Source organism: Castor canadensis, chromosome 3 (genome assembly GCF_047511655.1).
Source record: "Castor canadensis chromosome 3, mCasCan1.hap1v2, whole genome shotgun sequence".
NCBI classification, from domain to species: Eukaryota; Metazoa; Chordata; class Mammalia; order Rodentia; family Castoridae; genus Castor; species Castor canadensis.
This window is the reverse complement of record NC_133388.1, coordinates 10749807-10770835: the sequence shown is the minus strand read 5'-3', so window position 1 is coordinate 10770835 and position 21029 is coordinate 10749807. Positions and strand designations below refer to the sequence as shown.

At 41.3% G+C, this 21029-nt stretch overlaps 1 protein-coding gene across 1 annotated transcript in view; it reads right to left on the bottom strand.

Annotated features, from left to right (window-relative positions):
• Positions 1 to 6097: 6097 nt before the first annotated feature.
• Setd3 (SET domain containing 3, actin N3(tau)-histidine methyltransferase) overlaps positions 6098 to 21029 on the bottom strand; it is an 81083-nt gene continuing 66151 nt past the window's right edge. Inside the window, exons 7-13 of the mRNA XM_020176212.2 lie at positions 20134 to 20192; positions 19247 to 19361; positions 12269 to 12343; positions 10742 to 10908; positions 9839 to 9924; positions 8122 to 8282; positions 6098 to 7470 (exon numbers count right to left, since the gene is read on the bottom strand). Coding sequence (XP_020031801.1) covers positions 7018 to 7470; positions 8122 to 8282; positions 9839 to 9924; positions 10742 to 10908; positions 12269 to 12343; positions 19247 to 19361; positions 20134 to 20192 — 1116 coding nt within the window. The 3' untranslated portion in view covers positions 6098 to 7017. The remainder of the gene's footprint in view (positions 7471 to 8121; positions 8283 to 9838; positions 9925 to 10741; positions 10909 to 12268; positions 12344 to 19246; positions 19362 to 20133; positions 20193 to 21029) is intronic.

Genomic DNA, 21029 nt, shown 5'->3' with positions numbered 1-21029 from the left:
AGCCCAAAGCTACTTATTTTGACAAGTGCCAATGACCAGAATAAAACAAACTTTGTTTTTCACATTTTGTAAAATGAAATAGCAGGTTTCTCTAGCTACATTTTAGGATTCACTTGACAACATGTTCTGGTGCCAGTTAGAGTATTATTCCAAAATTAGGCCAGCTGAGGTGCACATGGTTCTAACTGGTATCTCTTGCTGTGACTTCAGTCGGTTGTCATTTGCATCGACATTTGAGGAGGATTTGTTTTGAGTTGCCTTGTAAAATTTACTTGAAAAACTCAGCCAAGACATTCAGAGGTGCCTGTTGGATGGTTGTTCACACAGAAATATATATAACATATATATACGAAATAAATTATTTTCAGACTTTACCTGTCAAGTCTGGATAGTGAACAGTGGATATGACAGTGGCATCCTGAACTGAGGCCACATGCTGAAGTCACAGGGCTGATGGGAATGTCACTGTCCCCAAAAACCCTGCCCTGTCACAGAATGTGATAAGTGCCTTTAGCTGAGCCAGTGCTTTGGTTCTTCAGTTTACAGACCTTACTCATTCAATATCCAAGGGAGCCAGTGCTGAATACCTACTAAGTTTCTGGTATCACTATCTATTTTTCAGATATAAAATCCATGGCTTTCACCAAGTGTGGTAGCACAAAATCTGCAATCCTAGCACTTGGGAGGCTGGGGCAGGAGGATTAAGAGTTCAAGGCCAGCCTGGGCTACATAATGAAACAAACTCCATCTTAAAAAAAAAAAAAAAAAAAAGGTTTGAGAAAGTTTTATATGTATGTATATACATGTCTGCAGAAACAAAACATCATTCATACACACAAGATATATTCACACACACACATATTGAATCTGGGCTCAGAACAGTGGCCCAAATGAGTAAGAGGAATTAAGAGATTACATTAAACATGTCCTCTCCAGAACAGAGTATGTTTGTAGTTCACCTGACTTTGGAGACTTTTGAAAGCTACCTGTTGTGCACCATGAGGTCCTGAACCCTAAAATGACTTTGCAGCATGTCTACAGCAAGCAATGGTTGCAAGCAATGGTGAGACCACAGGAATATTCCTTAGTTCAATACCGACTCTACCCGGGGGTACAGATTGGATCAAACTGCTCAAGTCCAAACAATGTGGAGGAAACTAACACCTCAACAAATGATAAATGTACTCAGGCATCCTACAAGCTACATCTGCCTAACTCCTTCACAGAGCTGGTCAGCAGGTCAGAGCTCCCAGCCCTGACTCTGCCTTTCCTAGGAAGAAGACCAAACTCCCACCAGCCGCCCTGTATGCAAGGCCCACCCAACGGAGACCTCAAAACTGATACTCTCCTGAAGCATCTGGTGTCTGTTGCTAGAAAAGCCTGCCTTGGGCAATCCCTGGGCTCTGAGAAACTCTGCTCCAGAGAAGACCTTCTATGAGGAAGGCCTGCTCTGCCTGTTATGCTCCGACCCTTAAGCACACAAGACTTGCACACTGTCCCACAAGCCCTGCTGAGCAGTGCCGGGAGAAGTTATGGAAGCAAAGGAGATCTCTATGGGAAAAGATCCAAGAAAATCAGAGAAATCTGAGTGAGAGATCAGGATGACTAGCTGATGGATGTGGCATGAGCATCAACAGGAAAAGATGGTCAGGCTGAGAGAAGGAAGCTGTGCCCTGCTATCTATATGGAGGAACAACATTTGGAGATACTGCAAAAGCCCAAAACAGTTTACAGTAAATCAAGAGAAGTAAAGCCAAAATGGTTCAAAATAATACCTAAAACACCGAAAAGAAATGTGTGTAAAACTGAGAAGACCTATTGACAGGAGGGGTACAATATATACAACAAAGCCTGAGAAACCAGAACTTAATATGAGACCCATCACTGAACTGATAGACAGGCTCAATGCTTCTGAGTGGAGAGTTCCTTCAATAATAAAATAACCAACTACATTATCATTCTAGCTGATAGTGTGAGGTTGATACTTAGACATGACCATCAGGTGTGACCTTGGATTCTGACAGATCCAACTCTTGCTGCAAGGGGAACTTAGAGCTCCCATTAGTGGGAGCTGGACAAAGACAACTCTTGAGACTGGGTTCAGAATTCCTGGATATGCAATATTGGCACAATGCTTGCCTCTGAGGAAGCATTTCTTCCTGTATGTGTGAAGAAGGATAACCATTACCGCCCCTTGACCATCTCCCCAGTGATTTGCCAATACACAGAGAAGCCTCTGGGTTGGGTAGGAGTGTTTCTTGCCTTTGAGATAGGAAATATGAGTTTTTTAATGTTGCCAAGAGTTTCTTTACAATGAGGTACTCTGCTAGATCCTTGAATATCCATCCCTGTCAGGTTTTTTTCCACACTGGCCACAGAGGAACAGGGTAAGTCGGGAACCTGACTGTGTGCCTAGGAGCTCCACATTGGAAGGAGCCCTTCTTGGTTGAAGAAATCAGTAATACAGTACTATCTTTTTCTTTTTCTTTTTCCCCTACTTTTTGTAATCACATTTTATTGCTAGGTAGAAAGATAATGTGAAATGAAAACATTTTATTTTATATAAATTAAAAGCATCTCTTCTGGCCCATGACCTAAAACATTCTGTGCTTGAAGAAAGAAAAGGAAGGAAGGAAGAGAGGAAGGTAAGGAGGAAGATGGGGGGAGGATGGAGGGAGAGAGAAGGAGGAGACTGTTAATATACTAGGAGTGGAGTTGGCGCAAGTGTGACTGAATTAAGGATCCCAACTCCATAATCCATGCTAAGGAGTCCTCAAACTCAGGCCTCCATGCATGTTTACTTTGGTTCTAAGGGACCCATAGTAATGGTGTTGAAGACAGCTAGTGATCACTAGCTCCCTTTTTCCCGCCTGGAGTTCCTTCACTATAGGATGGGACAATTCCACACTCTCCTCTTAGGGACCAGGGCTCCAGCAGGGCACTCAGGTACCAGTCTCTAGTGAGATTAACCTGGTGACCTGAACTCAACCCCTCCCTTGCTCCTCACTGCCCTCTCCCACCTTCTTTGCTTCGGAGCAAACCCCTCAAAGCCCAGCTACACCTCTCCACTGCTTTTGCCCTAAGTGCTGAAGCCTTCAGACACACTGCCAGATACGGTTATTTGTTCAATGTCTGCCTTAGCACCCCGAGAGCAGAAGGGCCTCTTGTGAGTTTCTAAATTACCCATGGAATCTAGCATCACACCAAGAACACAGTATTGCTAAGTTAAGGCCTGAAGATCCTGCAGCAATAGGCAGATGCTGCCTGCTCCTGCTGGCATAGCAGGGATGACTTTACTATCCCTAGTCCCACTAACATTTTCTGCCTCCAGGAGAGGCTCAGCTTTGGAAGACAGTAATGATGGCATTTACTGAATGCCTGCCACACACAGACCAGGTCGCATGTGCACTCTCCTTGGTCCTGCTAGTGCTCTCCAGACATAGGCAGGCACAAACGAGGCTCCCATCCTCAGCCCCGGGTGAGGGGTGAAGCAGGGCCAAGACAGAAGCAGTCCTGTGTGATCCACAATCTTTACTCTTAGCCTCCCCAATACTCAAATGGCAGTGACTTTTCCTATCCTGTCCAGAGCAACTGAGTGCCGCCTTCTGACAACAACCAGCAGAGTGGAGCATGCAGCTCAGAAGCTGCAATGCTGCCTGACCCTGGGCAGCTAACTCTGGGGCCTAGCTATGCCTTGGTGGAGACAAGAGTGAGTGGCTCTCTCCTTCCGGTGACAGTGCCTCAAATACATGAAGACTAAGAGTAAGGCTTCCTCTTCCCAGCCCAAGCATACCCAGATCCAGCAGGGCAGCTCCATTTAAATAACAAATTTGCTGGTGCATTTAAATACAACCTGAGTTACTCAAATTCAATTTACACACAGAACTTTAGGAATACATTACATAAGGTGCTGCTGATTAAAATAGTAGGGTGACCCTTAATGAGGTTACTGGATTCTACTCTATACTCATGTCAAACTGACATTTAAATAAAAGTGAGTCAAATTCTTGGGTCAGGTTATCAGTTATAGACTACTAAGCACACTCACTTTCTATATCATTAATAGCAGAAACACAGCACAACAAAAAGCTTCTCACCATAGCTCTGGTGACAGTCAGACACCTGGGCTTTCTGAAACTTACCCTGATCTCACCATGATTCTTTAGTCAGGACTATTCAGCTCTGTGCCCCAGTCACAGGCACTTCTTTGGTTAGGGGTTCTTATGCATCATGTGCATATTAACTACTATAAAAACATAAGTGAGTGATGATGTACAGAAAACCAAGTTCCTTGTTTTTAAGTGAAGACCTAATTCAACAAGACCTGTATACTGGGAACCTGGGGATATTTTTAATGTTTTAATGCATCTCTCAAAAAAAAATTAAATATGCTTAGTGGGCCTATTCTTGAAACCACTGGGGGGAGGGAGAAACTATCAACTGCAAGTGTGCATGACAAACTGGCTAGATTCTTAGGCTGGTGAAATCTAATGCTGACTATTTACACAATGACATACGGAGCTTAGGAAGCAGGCGTGGCACTTTCCCAGCAACTAGTCTCAACAGCCTCTTATCCAAAAGCATTAGAAAGAAAGTAAACTTTAAAATGATTTGAAAGAAAAGCCTATTTTCATGACAGATGGCAATAAGTGTCCTTCAATGCCAATTTAATCACTTTGCCTCAATTTTCAAATGCTTAAGTCCTAGTTCTCAGTGTCTGTGCAAGCAACACTATAGCTGCTGAATGGGATGGGGCAAAGAGGGCAACTAACACACACGTGGGTTCACCACCTTGAAGAGCAATTCTACCAACTCAGGGAAGTAGTACTCCTCAGCAGATACTCGTCTTACAGCATCAAGAAAGTTCTAGTCTTATGAAAGCCATTTTTATGTTACAAACATAGAGCTGTTTCACCTGGAAGCAAAACTTATATAATAATTTTTATAAATATAACTTGCATAGTCACTTTGTACTCCAGTGACTTACAGACAGGAGAAACAGTCTCTGATACTTTATTTAAGCAGAGGCTTTTGATAACTTACGAGGAATGGATGTCCTGATCCTCATCAAAGGAGACTTCAGGACTGGGTTGGAACCCTGACTTTCTCAGCTCCATCTCAACTTGAACCTTTTCCAGGCAACCATTTGAAAACTATCCCACCTTATGGTACTGTTTTACACTGGAACTATATATATGTTTTCAAAAATCATTTTTAATATTAGACTTAAAAACTTTAATCTAATGAGAAAATGTGTCTACAGGTAAAGTAGTGTGAAAACACTAATCTCCGAGGCTTCAACACCAGACTAGAAAACTACTCAAGGACCACGGGCTTTTTGCCTTTTGGAGACTAACATGCAAGTTGTGCCTGCTACTTCACATTTTTGGTAAAGCACCCCAGGTATAAGGCTGACATGAGAGCTAGCATCATACTGTCCTCCCACAGTAAGTTCAAAGTGCACATGCAGCAGCACATAGGAAGTCACGGTGCCAACACCAACAGACATCCCCAGCCTCACAGAGATGAAACTTGTCCTGGCATCCAAAGTGGCAGCTGAGTATAACATGCTAAGCCAGAGAAAGCCATGTCTTGCAGAGTTCCTTGTCCAAACCCTGAGTGGAGAACTCAGACATTTGTCTGGCACCTTCTCCAAGGGACCAGAAAGCATCAAAGGACACCTGTATCGCAGCAACGTTAACCAAATTGATGAGGGAGTAAATTACACAGCCTTTTTCAAATTAAGCAACATATTTAATAGAACATTAGAGAATATGTAGAAATTTGTGGTTAATGAAGACTGGCAATCACTAGCCTGAAAACTGGAAGTTTTCTGGGGATAGGTACTACTCTCTCCACTCCTCTCCCTGTGGGCCTGCTGCCTGCGCCCTCCCTGGAGCTCCCCTGGTGGCTAATGAGGGGCCCACTGCAGGCCTCTGGGCACCCTGGCAGCACTCATCAGCCTCTGTGCCTGGGGTAAACAAGGCCCATGACACAAGGTCAACATTCACAAAGTGCTCAGGAAGTAAGATGGTTTGCATAAAAGCTTCACTCAAAGGGCCTGTCCCACTCCAAAGAAAAGGAACAGACAAAAACATTAATCATATTTTCCTTTTAATAAGGGTTTTTACTCAAAAGAGTAGTTTTGAAAATCTCTAGCTTGTTGTGAAAACCAGAAAAGCCAGGGAGCTGCCTCACCTTGAACACCACTACGTAAAGCGTGGGCTGCTGTGTCTGCAAACTCTCCTTTGCCAATACTGGAAATCAAATGTGCCACTTTGAAATCAGAGCCAACATTAAAATTAGGAGAAGGACGCATGTCCTACTTGGATTTAAGGAAAAGGACAAGTTCTTAATACAGCGAAACAAAAACACAAAAAGTAAACAAATCTTTAGAAATCATTAGATACGTGTGTATATATATATATTTATATAATCAGGATTATTATCAACATTTAAAACTATTAAAAATAAGGTTGCCACCTTACCTTTTTGTTTGGTACTGGGGTATTATTTTTTTTTTTTAAGGAGGAAAGAAAGATTTCACCCAGACTCTAAATGCAGTTTCCTAACTTTAACCCTGCTTTCTGCTGTGCCATCTCCCACCTTCCACTGAACACTCAGAGTTCCACCATCAACTCTGCTGGCGGGAGGCAGAGCCAGCTTTCATTCTGCCGTCAAGAAGACTGCCTCACGAGAGCACAGCTGAGCGAGGAGCTGAATTCTTCCCCAGGAAGAAAACACAAGTGCCCACTACGGGTGTGCAGGATCTTCCACAGGCACCTCTTCCCCTTTGTTGCTATTAACTTGTTTGTTTTGCCTAGAAGCAAGCTGGCAATCTTAATCAAAAAGGGAAACTAGATCTTTAAAATAACTTAAAAAATCATTTTTATAGAAAGCAGCAAAAACATATTTTCCTCTCTGCAGAAAGAAAAATGTTAACAAGGAACACAGCGATGTAAGTGGACTGTTCAAAACTTCAGCTAAACTGGATTTCCCAACGGAGCGCGAGGCATCTCAGAGCTGCTCTTTCACTTTGTCAGTGCTATCTGAAGATTCTTTGGCATCTTCAATCACTCTTTTCCTTTCTTCTGGATTTAAGTTTTCGTTTTCGGACCTGGTCCCATTGGGGATAGAGTTTTCGCCATTGATGAGCCCGTTTTCGGCAACCTTAGCTTTACTGACAGCCTCCTTGAGGCTTAAGGCCTCCTGCCCACCCGTCTCCTCCTCGAGGTTTCTCAAGACCAGTGGGAGCCTTGAGTCCCCCACACCGCCCTCCAATAGCCCAAGGTCACTCTCCTCGTATTTGGGGAGCGGAACCCTCTCCTCCATGTGTTTGCGGTAATATTCCCGGCTGGCAGCTGCACTCTTCACTGCTTTTTCCAAAATCTCCTTTTCACCTAAGCGCAATTTAATGGCCATTGTTGCACGAACAGAAAGGTCATGGTTTTTCAAAACAGCCTTATCTTCCTGGAAAACAAAACAGAGCAGAATTAATAAGAAGTCTAAATCAACAAAGCTACAGTGATAGGCAGGTTAGCTGCAGGGACATGATGAGACTTAGGCTTCTAGAAGGTTCTAGAATTGACTGTGCAGGTGCTCGCATGACTGAACATTTGCATGGAAACTACACTTTGGGCTGTGAATCTTATTTTAGTAAGCTATACCCCATAAAACTATTGTAAAATGAAAAGATAACCTAAGTCAGAGGGGCCAACACAGGACAGCAAATCTCATTGGATTTAGTAGTCATCTTGACCCATTCCTGACACGGCCCCACATGGTACCTGGGTGAAAGGCACCAATGAATGAATGAAAAAGAAGTCTTTGAGCTAGTGGCTCAAAGTCAAACTTTGAAAGCAAAAATGTAAACTTAAGTGAAAACATATGAATTAGAAATTATAAAAAACATACATTTAAAAAAAATTTAATCTTTTCATCAGTAACTCTCCAATATGAATTTTTGGTAAGTATAAGTATGTTAAATAAAAAATATTAATATTGAATGAAAGATGTCAAATACACATTTTGATAAAAAATTAGAGTAAGTTACACTTAGGAAGGAATCACTCATTAAACATCTTTAAAAACATACAAATCCTCATTTATCAATCTAATTACCTCAATCGTTGTTTTATATGTTTTTAAAAGAAGCGAGGCTCTATCTTCAAGAAACGTCCAAAGTTTGACCTCATTGTCCCAGCTGACAGGAAATTCAGAGTTACCCAAGGTGAAGATTCTATCGATAGCGTTGTCTCCTAGCAAATGTTCTTTCAGCTCTTCTATAATAAATACAAACAGTAATCTGTTAGGAGGGAAAACAGCACTGCTTCTCACTTTAACAAGCAATCCACAGGAGAAAATCTCTCTTCCAACAATGCCATCTTTCAGCAGCTAAAAGCTCTCCCTGATCAATCAGCCAGGCCATTTCCAGACTCTCAAGACAAAGTTAGAGCTGAGTTTTAGCGAAGGAAAGAGGGAGATCTCCTTTGTTTGGAGGACAGCCTTGACTAAGCACTCTGTATATCACTGTTTTTCTGAGAGACACTGAGAGCCTTTAGATAGTTTCATAAGACACTGTCTGAAGACATTCCATGGCCACACACCCCTTTCTTTGATAACACCTTTCTGCTAGCCAAGGGCTCAGTCATGCCAACTGGGTCAAAAAAGACACTAAGATGTATGATGTAAATAGTAAAAATAAGCAAGAGTCACAACAACCCAGGGACCTTTCTGAACTTAAGGCTGATCTGTAGTTATTTATGGCATCTTATAGCAACTAAGCCACAGATGGAAAGAAACAAGAAAATGTAGGATAAAAATCTTAATGAAAAATGAGCCTCTCTCTCTCACTTGTCAAGAATTTAAGCAGGAATTACAAGTAAATGCAAGTGAACATCTCAATTACCTTCAAATATATTTAAGAAGAGGAAAGAACTCAGCAACTGCTCTGAGCATTTTATCTCCTGGGCACATTATCTCCAAAAGACCAAACATGCCCATCCTATTCATGCTCAAGAAATACATCCATGCTTCTTATGTAACTGTGAGACAGTATCTCTTTCAGAGCAAAATGCCCTACAGCTGTCACTATTTACAATTCAAATTGAGGAACTGTCACTGCCAGCAAACCAACTTTTATTAGTATTAGTTGGAGTAATTCAAAGAATACATCAATTGTCTTGACATGACAAATTGTCTTCCAGTGACTTGAGAGAAACTAAAGAGCATTAACAGACCTAAAATGATTCTTTTTTCTTTTTTAATTTTAAGGAAATAGATGTAATCTAATGCTCAAAAGAAGAGATTTACCCAGTTATATTTGCTAGCAAAAGAACATGATAAAATTCAGAACTTTTAGATTCTTGATTCTTCAGTTTAAATTTTTTGTATAAAGAGATGAAGGTCTTTTAAAAAGCCTCCTTGGATGTAGAAATTTCTTTTCAGAAGCCCAAAATGCTAAGTTATTACTGTCCCTCCTTCCTCAATCAGCTCCAGTTCTCTCCTTAAGAAGGGAAGTGGAAGGGCCAGGGCAGATCTTTCTCCTGCTTCTGCCCATGGTGAGGCTGGACTCAGTTCACATTACTGGAGAGATAAAACCTGCAAAATGGGAATAAGACTATGGAATTTTGTTTGCAATGTTATTTGCTCTAATAGGATGCCTGGTATTAAACATCTCCAAGGTAAAACAGATCAATTTTTTCTTTCTCCAAAACTACCACCTTTCCACTCTCCAAAATGCTTCAAGTAATTTTATCTTTAATCCAAACACCTTGCTTTAATTCTTTCATGAATTAAAAAAAAATCAACATCTCTTCTTTCTTGATACAATTTTTACCTTCGGTCATGCAGAATACTCGGAGAAAAGCCAGAAGTTGGGCAGAAATCGGCGGCTCCGTAAAATGCAAAGCGAAAACACTGGAACTGACAAGAGCAAGAAACAAGATCAGTCACCCTGACTTCCTCCAGAGTCATCTTCAAGGAAAGTTGAGCTGGTCCTATTGTAATACAGAAGGGCAAGTTTTGGTCCTTGTGACATGTGGGACCAGAGGGTCCTGCCAGGACACTAGCCACCTGTACTGGTATGCCTGCATCTAAGGGCCTTAATCTCAGGCAGCAAATTCACATTAAGAGAATTAAACATACCCATGGTTCTTAAAAAATGTGAACAATAATTTATGTTGAGTTCACATTTAAATCATTAATCAAATATTGACAAGCTCAATAAAAAAAAGGTCTGGATAATCCATTTTCATTAAGAATGGTTCCTCCATTCCCTGGAGGACTAATAAATCATAATTCTTGTCTTCTTTATCATTTTACACCTCAAATGCAAGAAAATCTTAAAGAATTTAACCAGAAATTTTTGAAATCACTGAGGATCATGACTTCATTATAGAAACTAATGGTGGCAAAGAATTAAATGAAACAAATTGATCCAGGTCATTAACCTTTTCAAGGTGAAAGACATTAATGACACCGAAGCACTTATTTAACTTAATGAGGACTGCAGGCCACATCCCCTGGAACTGTGAGTGTGCCCAGTCACATGATTCTGTCTATCTGGAAACACTGCTAAACCACCATGCATTAAAATGGTCCAAATGTGCTGTGTAACAGGGATAAAAGGATTAAGACAAACTACTATAGAGAAGTTTTATTAACACACCAATTAAACACTATGCAACTGGAAATACTGCAAATACCATAGGAAAGAGTCGACCAATTTATTTCTACGTACGTTGGGATGCCAGCGCGAGCCAAGACCTCAGCCTTCATGGCATAGAGCCTGTCACTTTTACTCACTCCAAGCTTTATTTTCACTCTGTCATGTGAATTATTGTCAAAGAAAAAGCCACTGTGGATCACAAACTCTGCATTTGACCGAGTGCCATAGAAAATGTAAATCTGAGATGCAATAAAGAAAAAATAAAGGAACATAAAACAAACTTAGCATGCATTCTTTATACAGAGCACAATACAGGATCAATTCTCATATATTTAATGCCACTTTACATCAATGAAACAGAACAGCTTTAAAATCACTACACACCTGTTTGGCACAGCAAGTGTAGCAAGGGTGAAGGTATGCAATTTTCCCAACTTTTCAAACTGTCTGAAAGGGGGAGAGGGCCATGTCAACTACCACTGGGCAGAAGGAGGCCCCAAGGGGCACTGACTAAGGTCTGATTAGGCCCTCCCAGGATGCCAAGACCCTGGGGTCCCTAGGAGTCTCTTCAAACCTTTTGCTCCTGCCCAGGACAGCCAAGCTACTCCTGTAGGACTGCATTGAGAATGCACCACACTTTCTCTCCTTTCAATACAGGAGAGTCCTTTCTGGAACAGAAGTTCAAAGCAACACCTGTCCAAAATCCATTCCTACCTCCTGTGTAATTCTGTACCTAACAGGAGGGTTTAGGAACTTTCCTGAAGAAAGAATAGATCAGCACTTTGTTAGACTGATTTGTTTCATTTTGTCTCAACTGGAACATCAGTGATGTACATGAGTTCCAGTTTTGTATGATCTGCTGGGTTTTGAAACTGTTAAAGAATGCAGGGATTTATAAATATGTATTTTAAAACTGATGGAAAATTTAACCCTGTCTACACCCAAACTATTAGATTAAAAATCACAGATTAAAGAAGACAGATGTTACGGTTCTTGGCTCCCTTATGTTTTTGTTACTTCAATTCTACTTCTTTTAAATACTGCCTCTTTATTAAGAATCAACATTTGACAGAAAGCAATGCCACAGAAAATAAAAAATTATTTTGCTGGGCGCTGGTGGCTCACACCTATAACCCTAGCTACTTGGGAGAGATCAGTAGGATTATAGTACAAGGCCAGTCAAGGCAAACAGTTACAAGACCCTATCTCGAAAAAACCCATCACACACACACACAAAAAAAATGGCTGGCAGAGTGGCTCAAGTGGTAGAGTGCCTGACTAGCAAGCCTGAGGCCCTGAGTTCAAACCCCAGTATTGCTCCCCTCCACAAAAAAACTGTTTTAGTGTAACAGTGTTACAAATATTAAGCCAACTGTGCAAATAACTACACTGAAATCTTGTTTCTATGTGAACCCAAATAACAATTCAAAGCACAGTGTGTGTATCAGAGCTTTAGGTCTTGAGATGTGCTTCAGAAAATAATCCTAAAGGTAAATGCCATATTTTCTTCCTAAATTCAATACCTTTTTTAAATGACTGGCACATTGATTCAGCACCCACTGGCTGGTCACATTCTGAGGTATACTGCATGAAACCTACCTGCTCTCCTGCCCGAAAATCCTGCAGAGCTACACATTCGCAGCGGTCGTCTTCCAGGTTATAGCCAGTCGTGATCTAGCCACGGGAGAGAGGAACAAAATAATAATGAAACAAACGCACCTCTACTTCACTCTATCATGAGGTTCTCTTTGCAACACAATGATAAAGGTTATCTAGAGGTACTTAAAAGGGTGCATCTGGAGGTTTTCTAAAACTGAGCAAAGAACTGTTGAGTATGTCAACCAATTCTAGTTACACCAGAGATCTGTATGGGAACTTACATACCTGAAACAAAGGAGGTACTCATGGAGAAAGACATTCACTTCTTGTTTTTAACCAAACACAATCCCTTATTACAAAATTGCTTCCTTTGAGTCCCATCTCCATGGCAATGAGTCCGAAGGTAAGAGCACCACAGGTGACAGGAGGCATGCGCCCACACCAGTCCTTATGCCTGTTCACTGGTGATGTGAGGGAGGAACGGTGTCTGGAGGACTCTCACTTACTTGCAAGTATTAATTTTATCTAATATTTAGTCATGAAGAAATCAAAGTGGGACCTGGGGATGGCAGTGGTCTAGCACGCACAATACAAATACTCTCTCTCTCTCTCTAAGTGGGTCTTCCATTGGACACAAAAATCAGGGAACAAGAAAAACTTTCTGAATTATGCTTATATTTATTCTGAAATAAGAGAAATTAAAACTTTCAGGTAAGCAAATGCAAAATAAAATAACATAGTTGTTTCTTATTCCGTCTTTCTGCTGAAATATGTGACAATTTCTAAGCCTGTACGACACAGAAAATCCTCTAATCAAATTATGTCTCCCTCAACCTCTTATTGTCTTGATGAGAGCCCAGATATCATGGTCTGTGCATATCAGTTACAGAAAGGGCTGCACTTTTGGCATGTATGGCTATGGTTCTTATTCTTTCTTGTCCAGCTTATTATTTGCAAGACCCTTCCAATTGGTCCCAGCTCCAATACTCCTGGTTCTTCTGCATCACTAATGGGACAGGGTTGACCCCTGGATCGCTTCACTCTGCCTTCAGAAAAAAAATCCTGAGCAAAGCCAAATTCCCAGGAGACCCACACCTTCCCTCAGCCTTAGGACATGCCACGCCAGGCCACCCCGGCCACTGTCCTGGTTCCCTCCAGCCTAAAGCTACCTTCCTTGCACTCCTGCTTTGCCTTGGAAGTTCAGCAGAGACCTGGCTTCTTTAGAAAGGCCTCCCCTCATCCCGTTTCCTTTATACCTCTAAGACCTCATCCTACCTCTTCCCTGGTATATCTGTATACTCGTCTCCCTGCCAGCCAGGAGGGCAGGATTTCCCTTTAAATCAGGTTCCCCAGTGCTTGGCACATAGTACCTACTACCTGACACTACCTTCAAGAAGATTCACTTGGGGCATGAACCCCCAGGGGATGAAGCAGGGCCCCAATTCACAGTAAATGCTCTTTCTCAAGTGTCCCATCCCTCTGAGCAGTCTTCACCCTCCTAGAACTATGTGAATACTCACTGACTTCTTTGGAAACACTCATTTTATCCTGGAGAATCAAAGACTGAAGACAGTTACTTGTTAATATAGGTATTAACCTGTGTCCAAAACAGCATGACTTTTGACCCTTGCACATATTATTTTGGACAGAAGACCAGATAACACTTATATCTCAACCTAGCATGGTTTGTAAGCCATATGTCTAGAAGCCCTTCATGCTTCTGGTCTACAAAGACTAATGAGAAACAAGTGATGAAAAACAAAGCAACCCAAGGGGTTTAGAACATTTTCACTCATAACACTTGACTCAGATTCAAATCAGTTCCATGAAGCTCCTGCCCAATGGCTGATTCACTGCTCTGACCCCAAAACATCGCCTCGATAGCAAATGTAGGATGAGGAATTGCCCTGTGTTGTGAACTCCCAGCAGGAAAAGCTGGATGCTCCCTGGCTGTTAGGAAGGGACCTGCCAATAGCACAAACAGGAGGGAGGGACATTAGGGAACAAGGGAAGCCAGAAAGGAATGCAGTTCTCTCTGTGGAGGAGAACAGGCATTGCCCACTCTTGGTAATGTCAGAAACCATCAGAGCTTAAGACCTATCTTAATGTGTCCACACCAACACTCATATAAATGTGACAGGCCTTGTCCGTTCTGTCACCTTTCTCAGCAAGGATCACAGTTGGAGGTTGAGTATGTCAATTTTCTATGTGGCACTGCCAAACACATTCTCAAGGTTCTATCAAAAATTCATCTCATAGCCTACAGAATGGGAAGAAATCTTTGCCACCTACTCATCTGTTGGGGACTAATATCCAAAATATATAATGAATTCAAAATATTTAAACACCCAAAGAATAAATAATCCAATCAATAAACGGGCAAATGAATTGAACAGACAATTCTCAATAAACTTCCCATAAATACATGAAAAAATGATCAACACTGTTAGCCATCAGGGAAAGGCAAATCAAAACTACACTGAGATTTCATCTCACCCCAGTCAGAACAGCGGTCATCAAGAAAACAAACAACAACAAACCTGGTAGGGAGGTAGGGAAGAATGAACTCTTACGTGCTGCTGGTGGAAATTTAAGTTAGTGCAGCCACTGTGGAAATCGTTATGGAGGTTCTTCAAAAAAACTAGAGTGGTAGAGCTATACCACTCTTGGGTATAGATTCAAAGTAACCCAAGCCAACATACAATAGAGATTATCGGCACACCCATGTTTACTGCAGCACTAGTCACAATAGCCAAGATATGGAATCAGCCTAGGTGCCCATCAACAGATGAATGAATAAAGAAAATGTGGTAGATATACACAGTGGAGTATTATTTTGAGCCATAAAGAAGAAAAAAATTATGTCATTTTTATGCATATTATGTATGGAACTGGAGATTATCATGTTAAGTAAAATGAGCCAGACTCAGAAAGACAAATCTTGCATGTTTTTTTCATATGCAAAATCTAGATTTAAAAAAAAAAGATATAAAAGTACAAGGGAGACTATTTGGGAAGAGGAAGGGGACCCGTAAGAGATGGGGTAAGAGAATACAAAAAGGGTAGTGTTGGATAAATATGATTGATGTACATTATATACATGAATGAAAATGCCATAATGAAACCCATTGTTTTATACAATAAAAGAAGAGTAACTATCTCAGTGCAAGAAGCTCCAGGCCAAAGCCAGGGAAAGCCCCCATTTCACTCAAGGCAGGTTTCTAAGACTGGCAGAGCAGCACACTACCAGGGTGTGCATTCTTAGCTCTACTCTCCTTGGGAACACCGTCTGCAATTTATGAGAGCAGCAGAGGCAACCAGAAGACTTTCTTAGGACCCTACTCAGCAAAGGCCTTCTACAGAAGCCCTGGAAATCTGGAACACACAGCCAACAAGCATCCCTAACTCCATGGTCACAGAAAGAGATGCTGAATGGTCAGGGAGCTGGTCCAGGTGCCTCCAGGCTCTGTTACCATCTCCTCACCCAGCTCTGTGTGATATGTGACACATAATATACTTGCCCAGCTAACTCCATTCTACAAATATTTAAGTGCCCACTCCACGCCAGGCCCTACACTGGGCCCTGGGAAAATAGTATGAAAAAGCCTCTGTCCCTGCCCATGGGGAAAGTCTAGCAGGGGACATGGGTGTGCTCTTGCATGGCTCCCTGGGTGCCTTGAGTTCCTGGTGGAAGAGAGGGGTATACAGGACATTGCAGTACACAGGTGATTTTGGAGAAGAGGGCACACTCAGCAGGGCACCAGTGCACACCAGGGAGGGTGGCATATGACTGTTATCTGCACTTGGCTTTGTAACTCATGTAGACATGAGAACCAGGCCTGCAGCTGTATTCCAGGTTAGTTTACCTGCTAAACAGTAATATAGGAAAAAGAGCATGATACCCAACCCCCTCAAGGTATAAACAGAAGAGTGTAGACCATTTTGATTTTCTTCTTTTCTGTTTTTCAAATTTCTTCATGTGTGCATCATATTATTTTCATTATTGTAGGGAATAAGGAATGAGGTAATACATGCTCATTAAATAAAAGTTGAGAAATAAAGAGGAAAAACAGAAAGAAGAAAAAGATCATAATCTTGCCAACATTTCAGTTTTTTTCTTTCTGGTCTTTTTTCCTAAGCATGGGAATGTATGTTTGACATCCACTTATTCACCACTCATGAACTCATTCGAAATACAGCAGGTGTTGGGATGTGCCGAGGCACTGGGACATGCGTAAGACAAAAGACATCATCCTGCCTTCACAGACTTTCCATCCTAACTGGGGGGAGGTGGTAAACCAACAACAAACAAAATAATAGGCGGGAACATAACATAGAGACAATGTAGGAATACACTAGGACAGGAGGGAGCACTCATAGGACAGGAAATGTGCCTAGTTTACAAAGGGTACTCAGGGTAGCTTCATTTGAGGGCAACTGTTAAGTTCCACATACAGCTGAAAAATGAGTGTCACATGTAGAAGCAATAGTAGGGGCCAAGGCCCTAGGATAAGTGGCTCTGGTATCCAATGAGAAAAGGAAGCCAGAGGTGGGTCAGACCTGTACATGTTGACGGTACAGTGGGGACAGACTGTGCAGGGGACCTCACCCATTATTGTAAAAACTGGGCTTTTACTTTGAGACTAGGATCTAAGTGTTTTAGATTTCTCAATGCACAAAGACCTGTTCAATTCTGCTTAATTTGGAGATATCCTTCCACCCTGACTGGTAGAACACACACCTGTTATACTGGAACCACAACGGTGGCCTGTAAACCATGTAGTCGCATCCTTCTCATGTAAACCGAACAACTGCAAGGAAGGAGAGCTGCTGCATATATGAATTTTGAACAGCTAATGCAAGCTTTAAAGGCATTTTACTTCCTACAGCCTACTGCTGTGCCTTACAGCCTTTTCTAAACCTGTCTCTCCAAGTGTCTAGGACTTTGCTCCCATTCACTAGCATCCCTGGTCTGGGTTGCTGGCCTCATCCTATTGTGCTCTGGAATTACTGATACAGATGGGACTACTCCATTCTGCCATAGCCAGGGTTTGGGGACACTTTTCAAAGAAGACAGTGTTTCTGGATTATAACTTTCTAGACTCCCTCAGTGAGAGTCAGGACAAGCTGGCAAGATGATTGTCGGCACAGACGCACACAAAAAAGAGAAGCTCTTGCTTGAAAAGCCAAGCCTCAATTTCAAGTACTTTATTTTTAAAGAAAGATTAACTGTTAATATGCTAGTATGATATACAACTTTATAGTGTTGAAATAGAATTTCTCATGAAGTCTCAGGACAGCAACGGGAAACAGTTCAACAAAGGTGTAGCAGAATGTTGGGAGAATGACCACTGCAGGAAAACGTGATGGCTTCCTGAAGAAACCTTCTGAAAGCCTGCAGCATTTTGGCCAGGTCTGCAGTAAGTTACAGACTACACAAAATGAAATTAGGGAAAAAAACAGCAAGAGTTGTTATCTGTCCATTATTTTAGTTTGAGATAAACCAAGAAAGAGAATAGCTTTATCCCACTGGCAGGGAAACAAAACCAAAACTGCCTGCCTCCGAATGTGTGAGGTGCCATCAGCAGCCAAAGGACAGGAGCAGACAGAGCTGAGCCAGGCCACAGCACTGGCACCAGGTTGCAGGAGGCCGGATGGGAAGGGCAGGGAGCTTCTTGGTTCACTAGAAACTTGTATGTTCTCTAATTTTTTTGTTTGTTTATGATAAAGCATGTATTCTCTTTTTAACTTTAGAAATAAAAACATAAACTTTAATGACCAGTAGAGTTTGGGAACCAACAATCTAGTCCAAAAAGAAAAGAAAAATACTAGAGCCACATATTAAAATCTTTTTGAAAAAAAAAAATTAAACTTTAGGCTTATGATTAGTTAAGAAAATCTCCAAAGGAAAAAAAACGAACAAAGAATGTAAAATTATACTCATTAATGAAAACATAAAACACGTTACTATTTCTTAATACTGCTAATTAAATTAAGCATATCTAAATTAAGGACAAAAGGTAATTATAAAGTAGAACTATTCTTTCTTGCTATAATTTAAATACTTTTAAGATTCCAGAGAATAATTGTCACTAGACCTCCCCAAATTAGCACAGAGATATTCTATTTTAAGTGTTTGGCGCACCATACGTGTGTTCTGGTCATTTTATGGGATTAGATGTGAAATAATCATTTACGGCACTTCTTTAATCTATTTATAATGCTGCTAATGATAACAAAGAATACTGACATCAAAATGACAACAAAGAAGAGGAGAACAAAAACCAACCAAGCCAGTAGACTAGTATGATGCTTAAAATTTCAAAATTATCTGTAATTTATCACCTCTCTATCTACAACTATCAGGAAATCTTTCTCAGCACAGAGATAGCTTCAATCTAGGCTGTTACTTGGAACCCACACTGTGCTGAGAAACAGAGGGAATGCATCCTCCTCTCCTGGAGGAATTAACAATTATAAGACTTCCTATTTGTTCACATCAACCCAGTGATACCAACTCCTGCATTCAACACCAGGCTCCTGAACAAAGCAGGTGAATCCACACAGCAAAGTGCTGTGAGCAGCAAGCAAAAGTGTCTAACTAGAAAGGAGTTGGCAAAGAAAAAGAAAAGGATCATAAAAGAGAAACAAGAAAGAAAAAATATTTTCTTCAATAAATCAGACCTTTAAAAGAATAAGAAACAAAAACTTTCTTTTTACCTGTGATCCAATAAGATTAAGAAATTAATGTCTTAGTACACAAATACTATTCACTGTGGTTTTTGAAAGTGGTATAATATTCAAGTTCTCAGTACAGAGTTAACACAGTGGAAGATAAAAACCAGCTTCTACTTGAGGGAGTCAGGAGGGGGAGGGGCAGCATTTTGTTTGCCCCTCTTGGCAGAAGGAAGGTGAGTGGAATGCCCACTGGGGAGCTCGGCCCCAGCTTCCCAGACTCAACCCAGGCAAGATTATTACCAGGCCATTGGTGTGATTACACATATCCCATAAAGGAATCAGGGCCAGAGTCACCCGGGAACCATCCTCTGTGGGAATCTGGTTTTGCCGTGTCATGACAGAAGAGACTGCCCACCTGTAATAAGAAGAAAAAAAAAAAAAATGAGTTAAGATTGAAACACTTAAAAGTCAACTAGTAAGAAATAACTCAACCAGAAATTAGGTTCCTCTGATCACTAACAAATTTTCAAACCCTTTTTCGTCATTTAAGACAAACCTGAGGGCTGCAGAGAGGCAAGGCAATGACAGAAAAGGAGAGCTGAGAAAAGCAGAGTGAATGACTAGGAAGGACAGGGGAGAGAGCCAGGAGCCAGCGGAGGGCTCAGGCTCTTCAATGGGTCTGGGTTGTCAAAATGACAAAACCTCCCTCCCCCCAAACTGGCTCCCTCTTTTACTAAAAATGCTGACTCTGCACCTACTTTAAGCCTCAGTGAAAAGCAGATGATGTAACTCCTTTTAATCAGACACTCTCTAAGAATTGTATAAAATGTGGACATCATTTTTAATTATATTGAATTAACTCTTTTTGTTCAAAAGGAATCAGTAGCTCACACGCACATAATCTATTTCAAAGTGGGGAAAAAACCCTCTAGCACCAGCCAGCAGTGATGTTAACACCAAGTTCCCTTTGGCCACCTCAGTCAATCCCCTACCATTCCAGGGTGACAGCACTGTCTTGATAGCCATGAATGCTGAGGCTTATCCAAACTGCCTGCTCTCACTCTGAGACCACCTCTGTTTCCATGCTTCCGATGGTCACAGCAGGTCACTTACTGAAGCCCTGCCCCACTCCCAGGACCCCCCATTCTCTTAGAAACTACCCACCTACTGCCCATCCACACACCAACCTGTAGTCCTCGTAAGTGAAAGAATCCTTCAAGGGCAGTTTGCTGGCATGAGGATGGGTCTGGGAGTGAGAAATTTTAGAAAGCAGAGGTGAAAAGAGAAAAAGGGAAAACAGAAATCAGTCAGCAGAATTTCATTATTTAGCTGCCTAACAGATCCTAACAAGAGCCAAATGAAGCAGGAGGCGTCCAGCCGAGCTACTGAGGGATCATCATGCTATTATGCCCTCATACATCACTGTCAACTTAATTTGTTGTGCCCAGCAACTGCCATAAATCTGCTCCTTCACATTTCGATCCTAGAACCCACAGATACCGCACAAAATACAATTTAAGGAGGACCAACTTCACCAAGGCAGGCACGCCCACGCTCTGAGCATCTGCTCCAAGCAGAAACACAGTTTGCCAAGTGAAGAGCCCATTCCAGCCTCTCTCAGGGTCTGAGGCCATGATATCTGCATGGGCCTTGGGAATACATTTCAGCCCTCTCCCTGTATTGATAAAAGGCACAATTACAGGAACTCTAATAACTCAAAGTTCTCTCTCTGATCTCTGACTTCCATCATTTATTTGATGGGAATCAACCATGTATAAATAAATCATATATAGGACAAATGTGGATCAAGTACAGAAAATTAAGAAAAGTACAGTTAATGAGATTACAAAATAAATCTTACAAACAAGTAAGATAAAGATAAAACAGAAATCAGTATATTTTAAAATGTACTACTTTTTCTGGACAAAAGAACATTTGGTAAAAATATCCAAAACTTCACACTTGGAAGAAAATTTTTTATGTTTCATATTCTCTCTTCACAATGCCGCCCTCCCCAACCTTTTAAGCACTTAGAAACTTTGTCTCAATTAAGAAATTAAAAGATGTAACAGTATAATTTTAA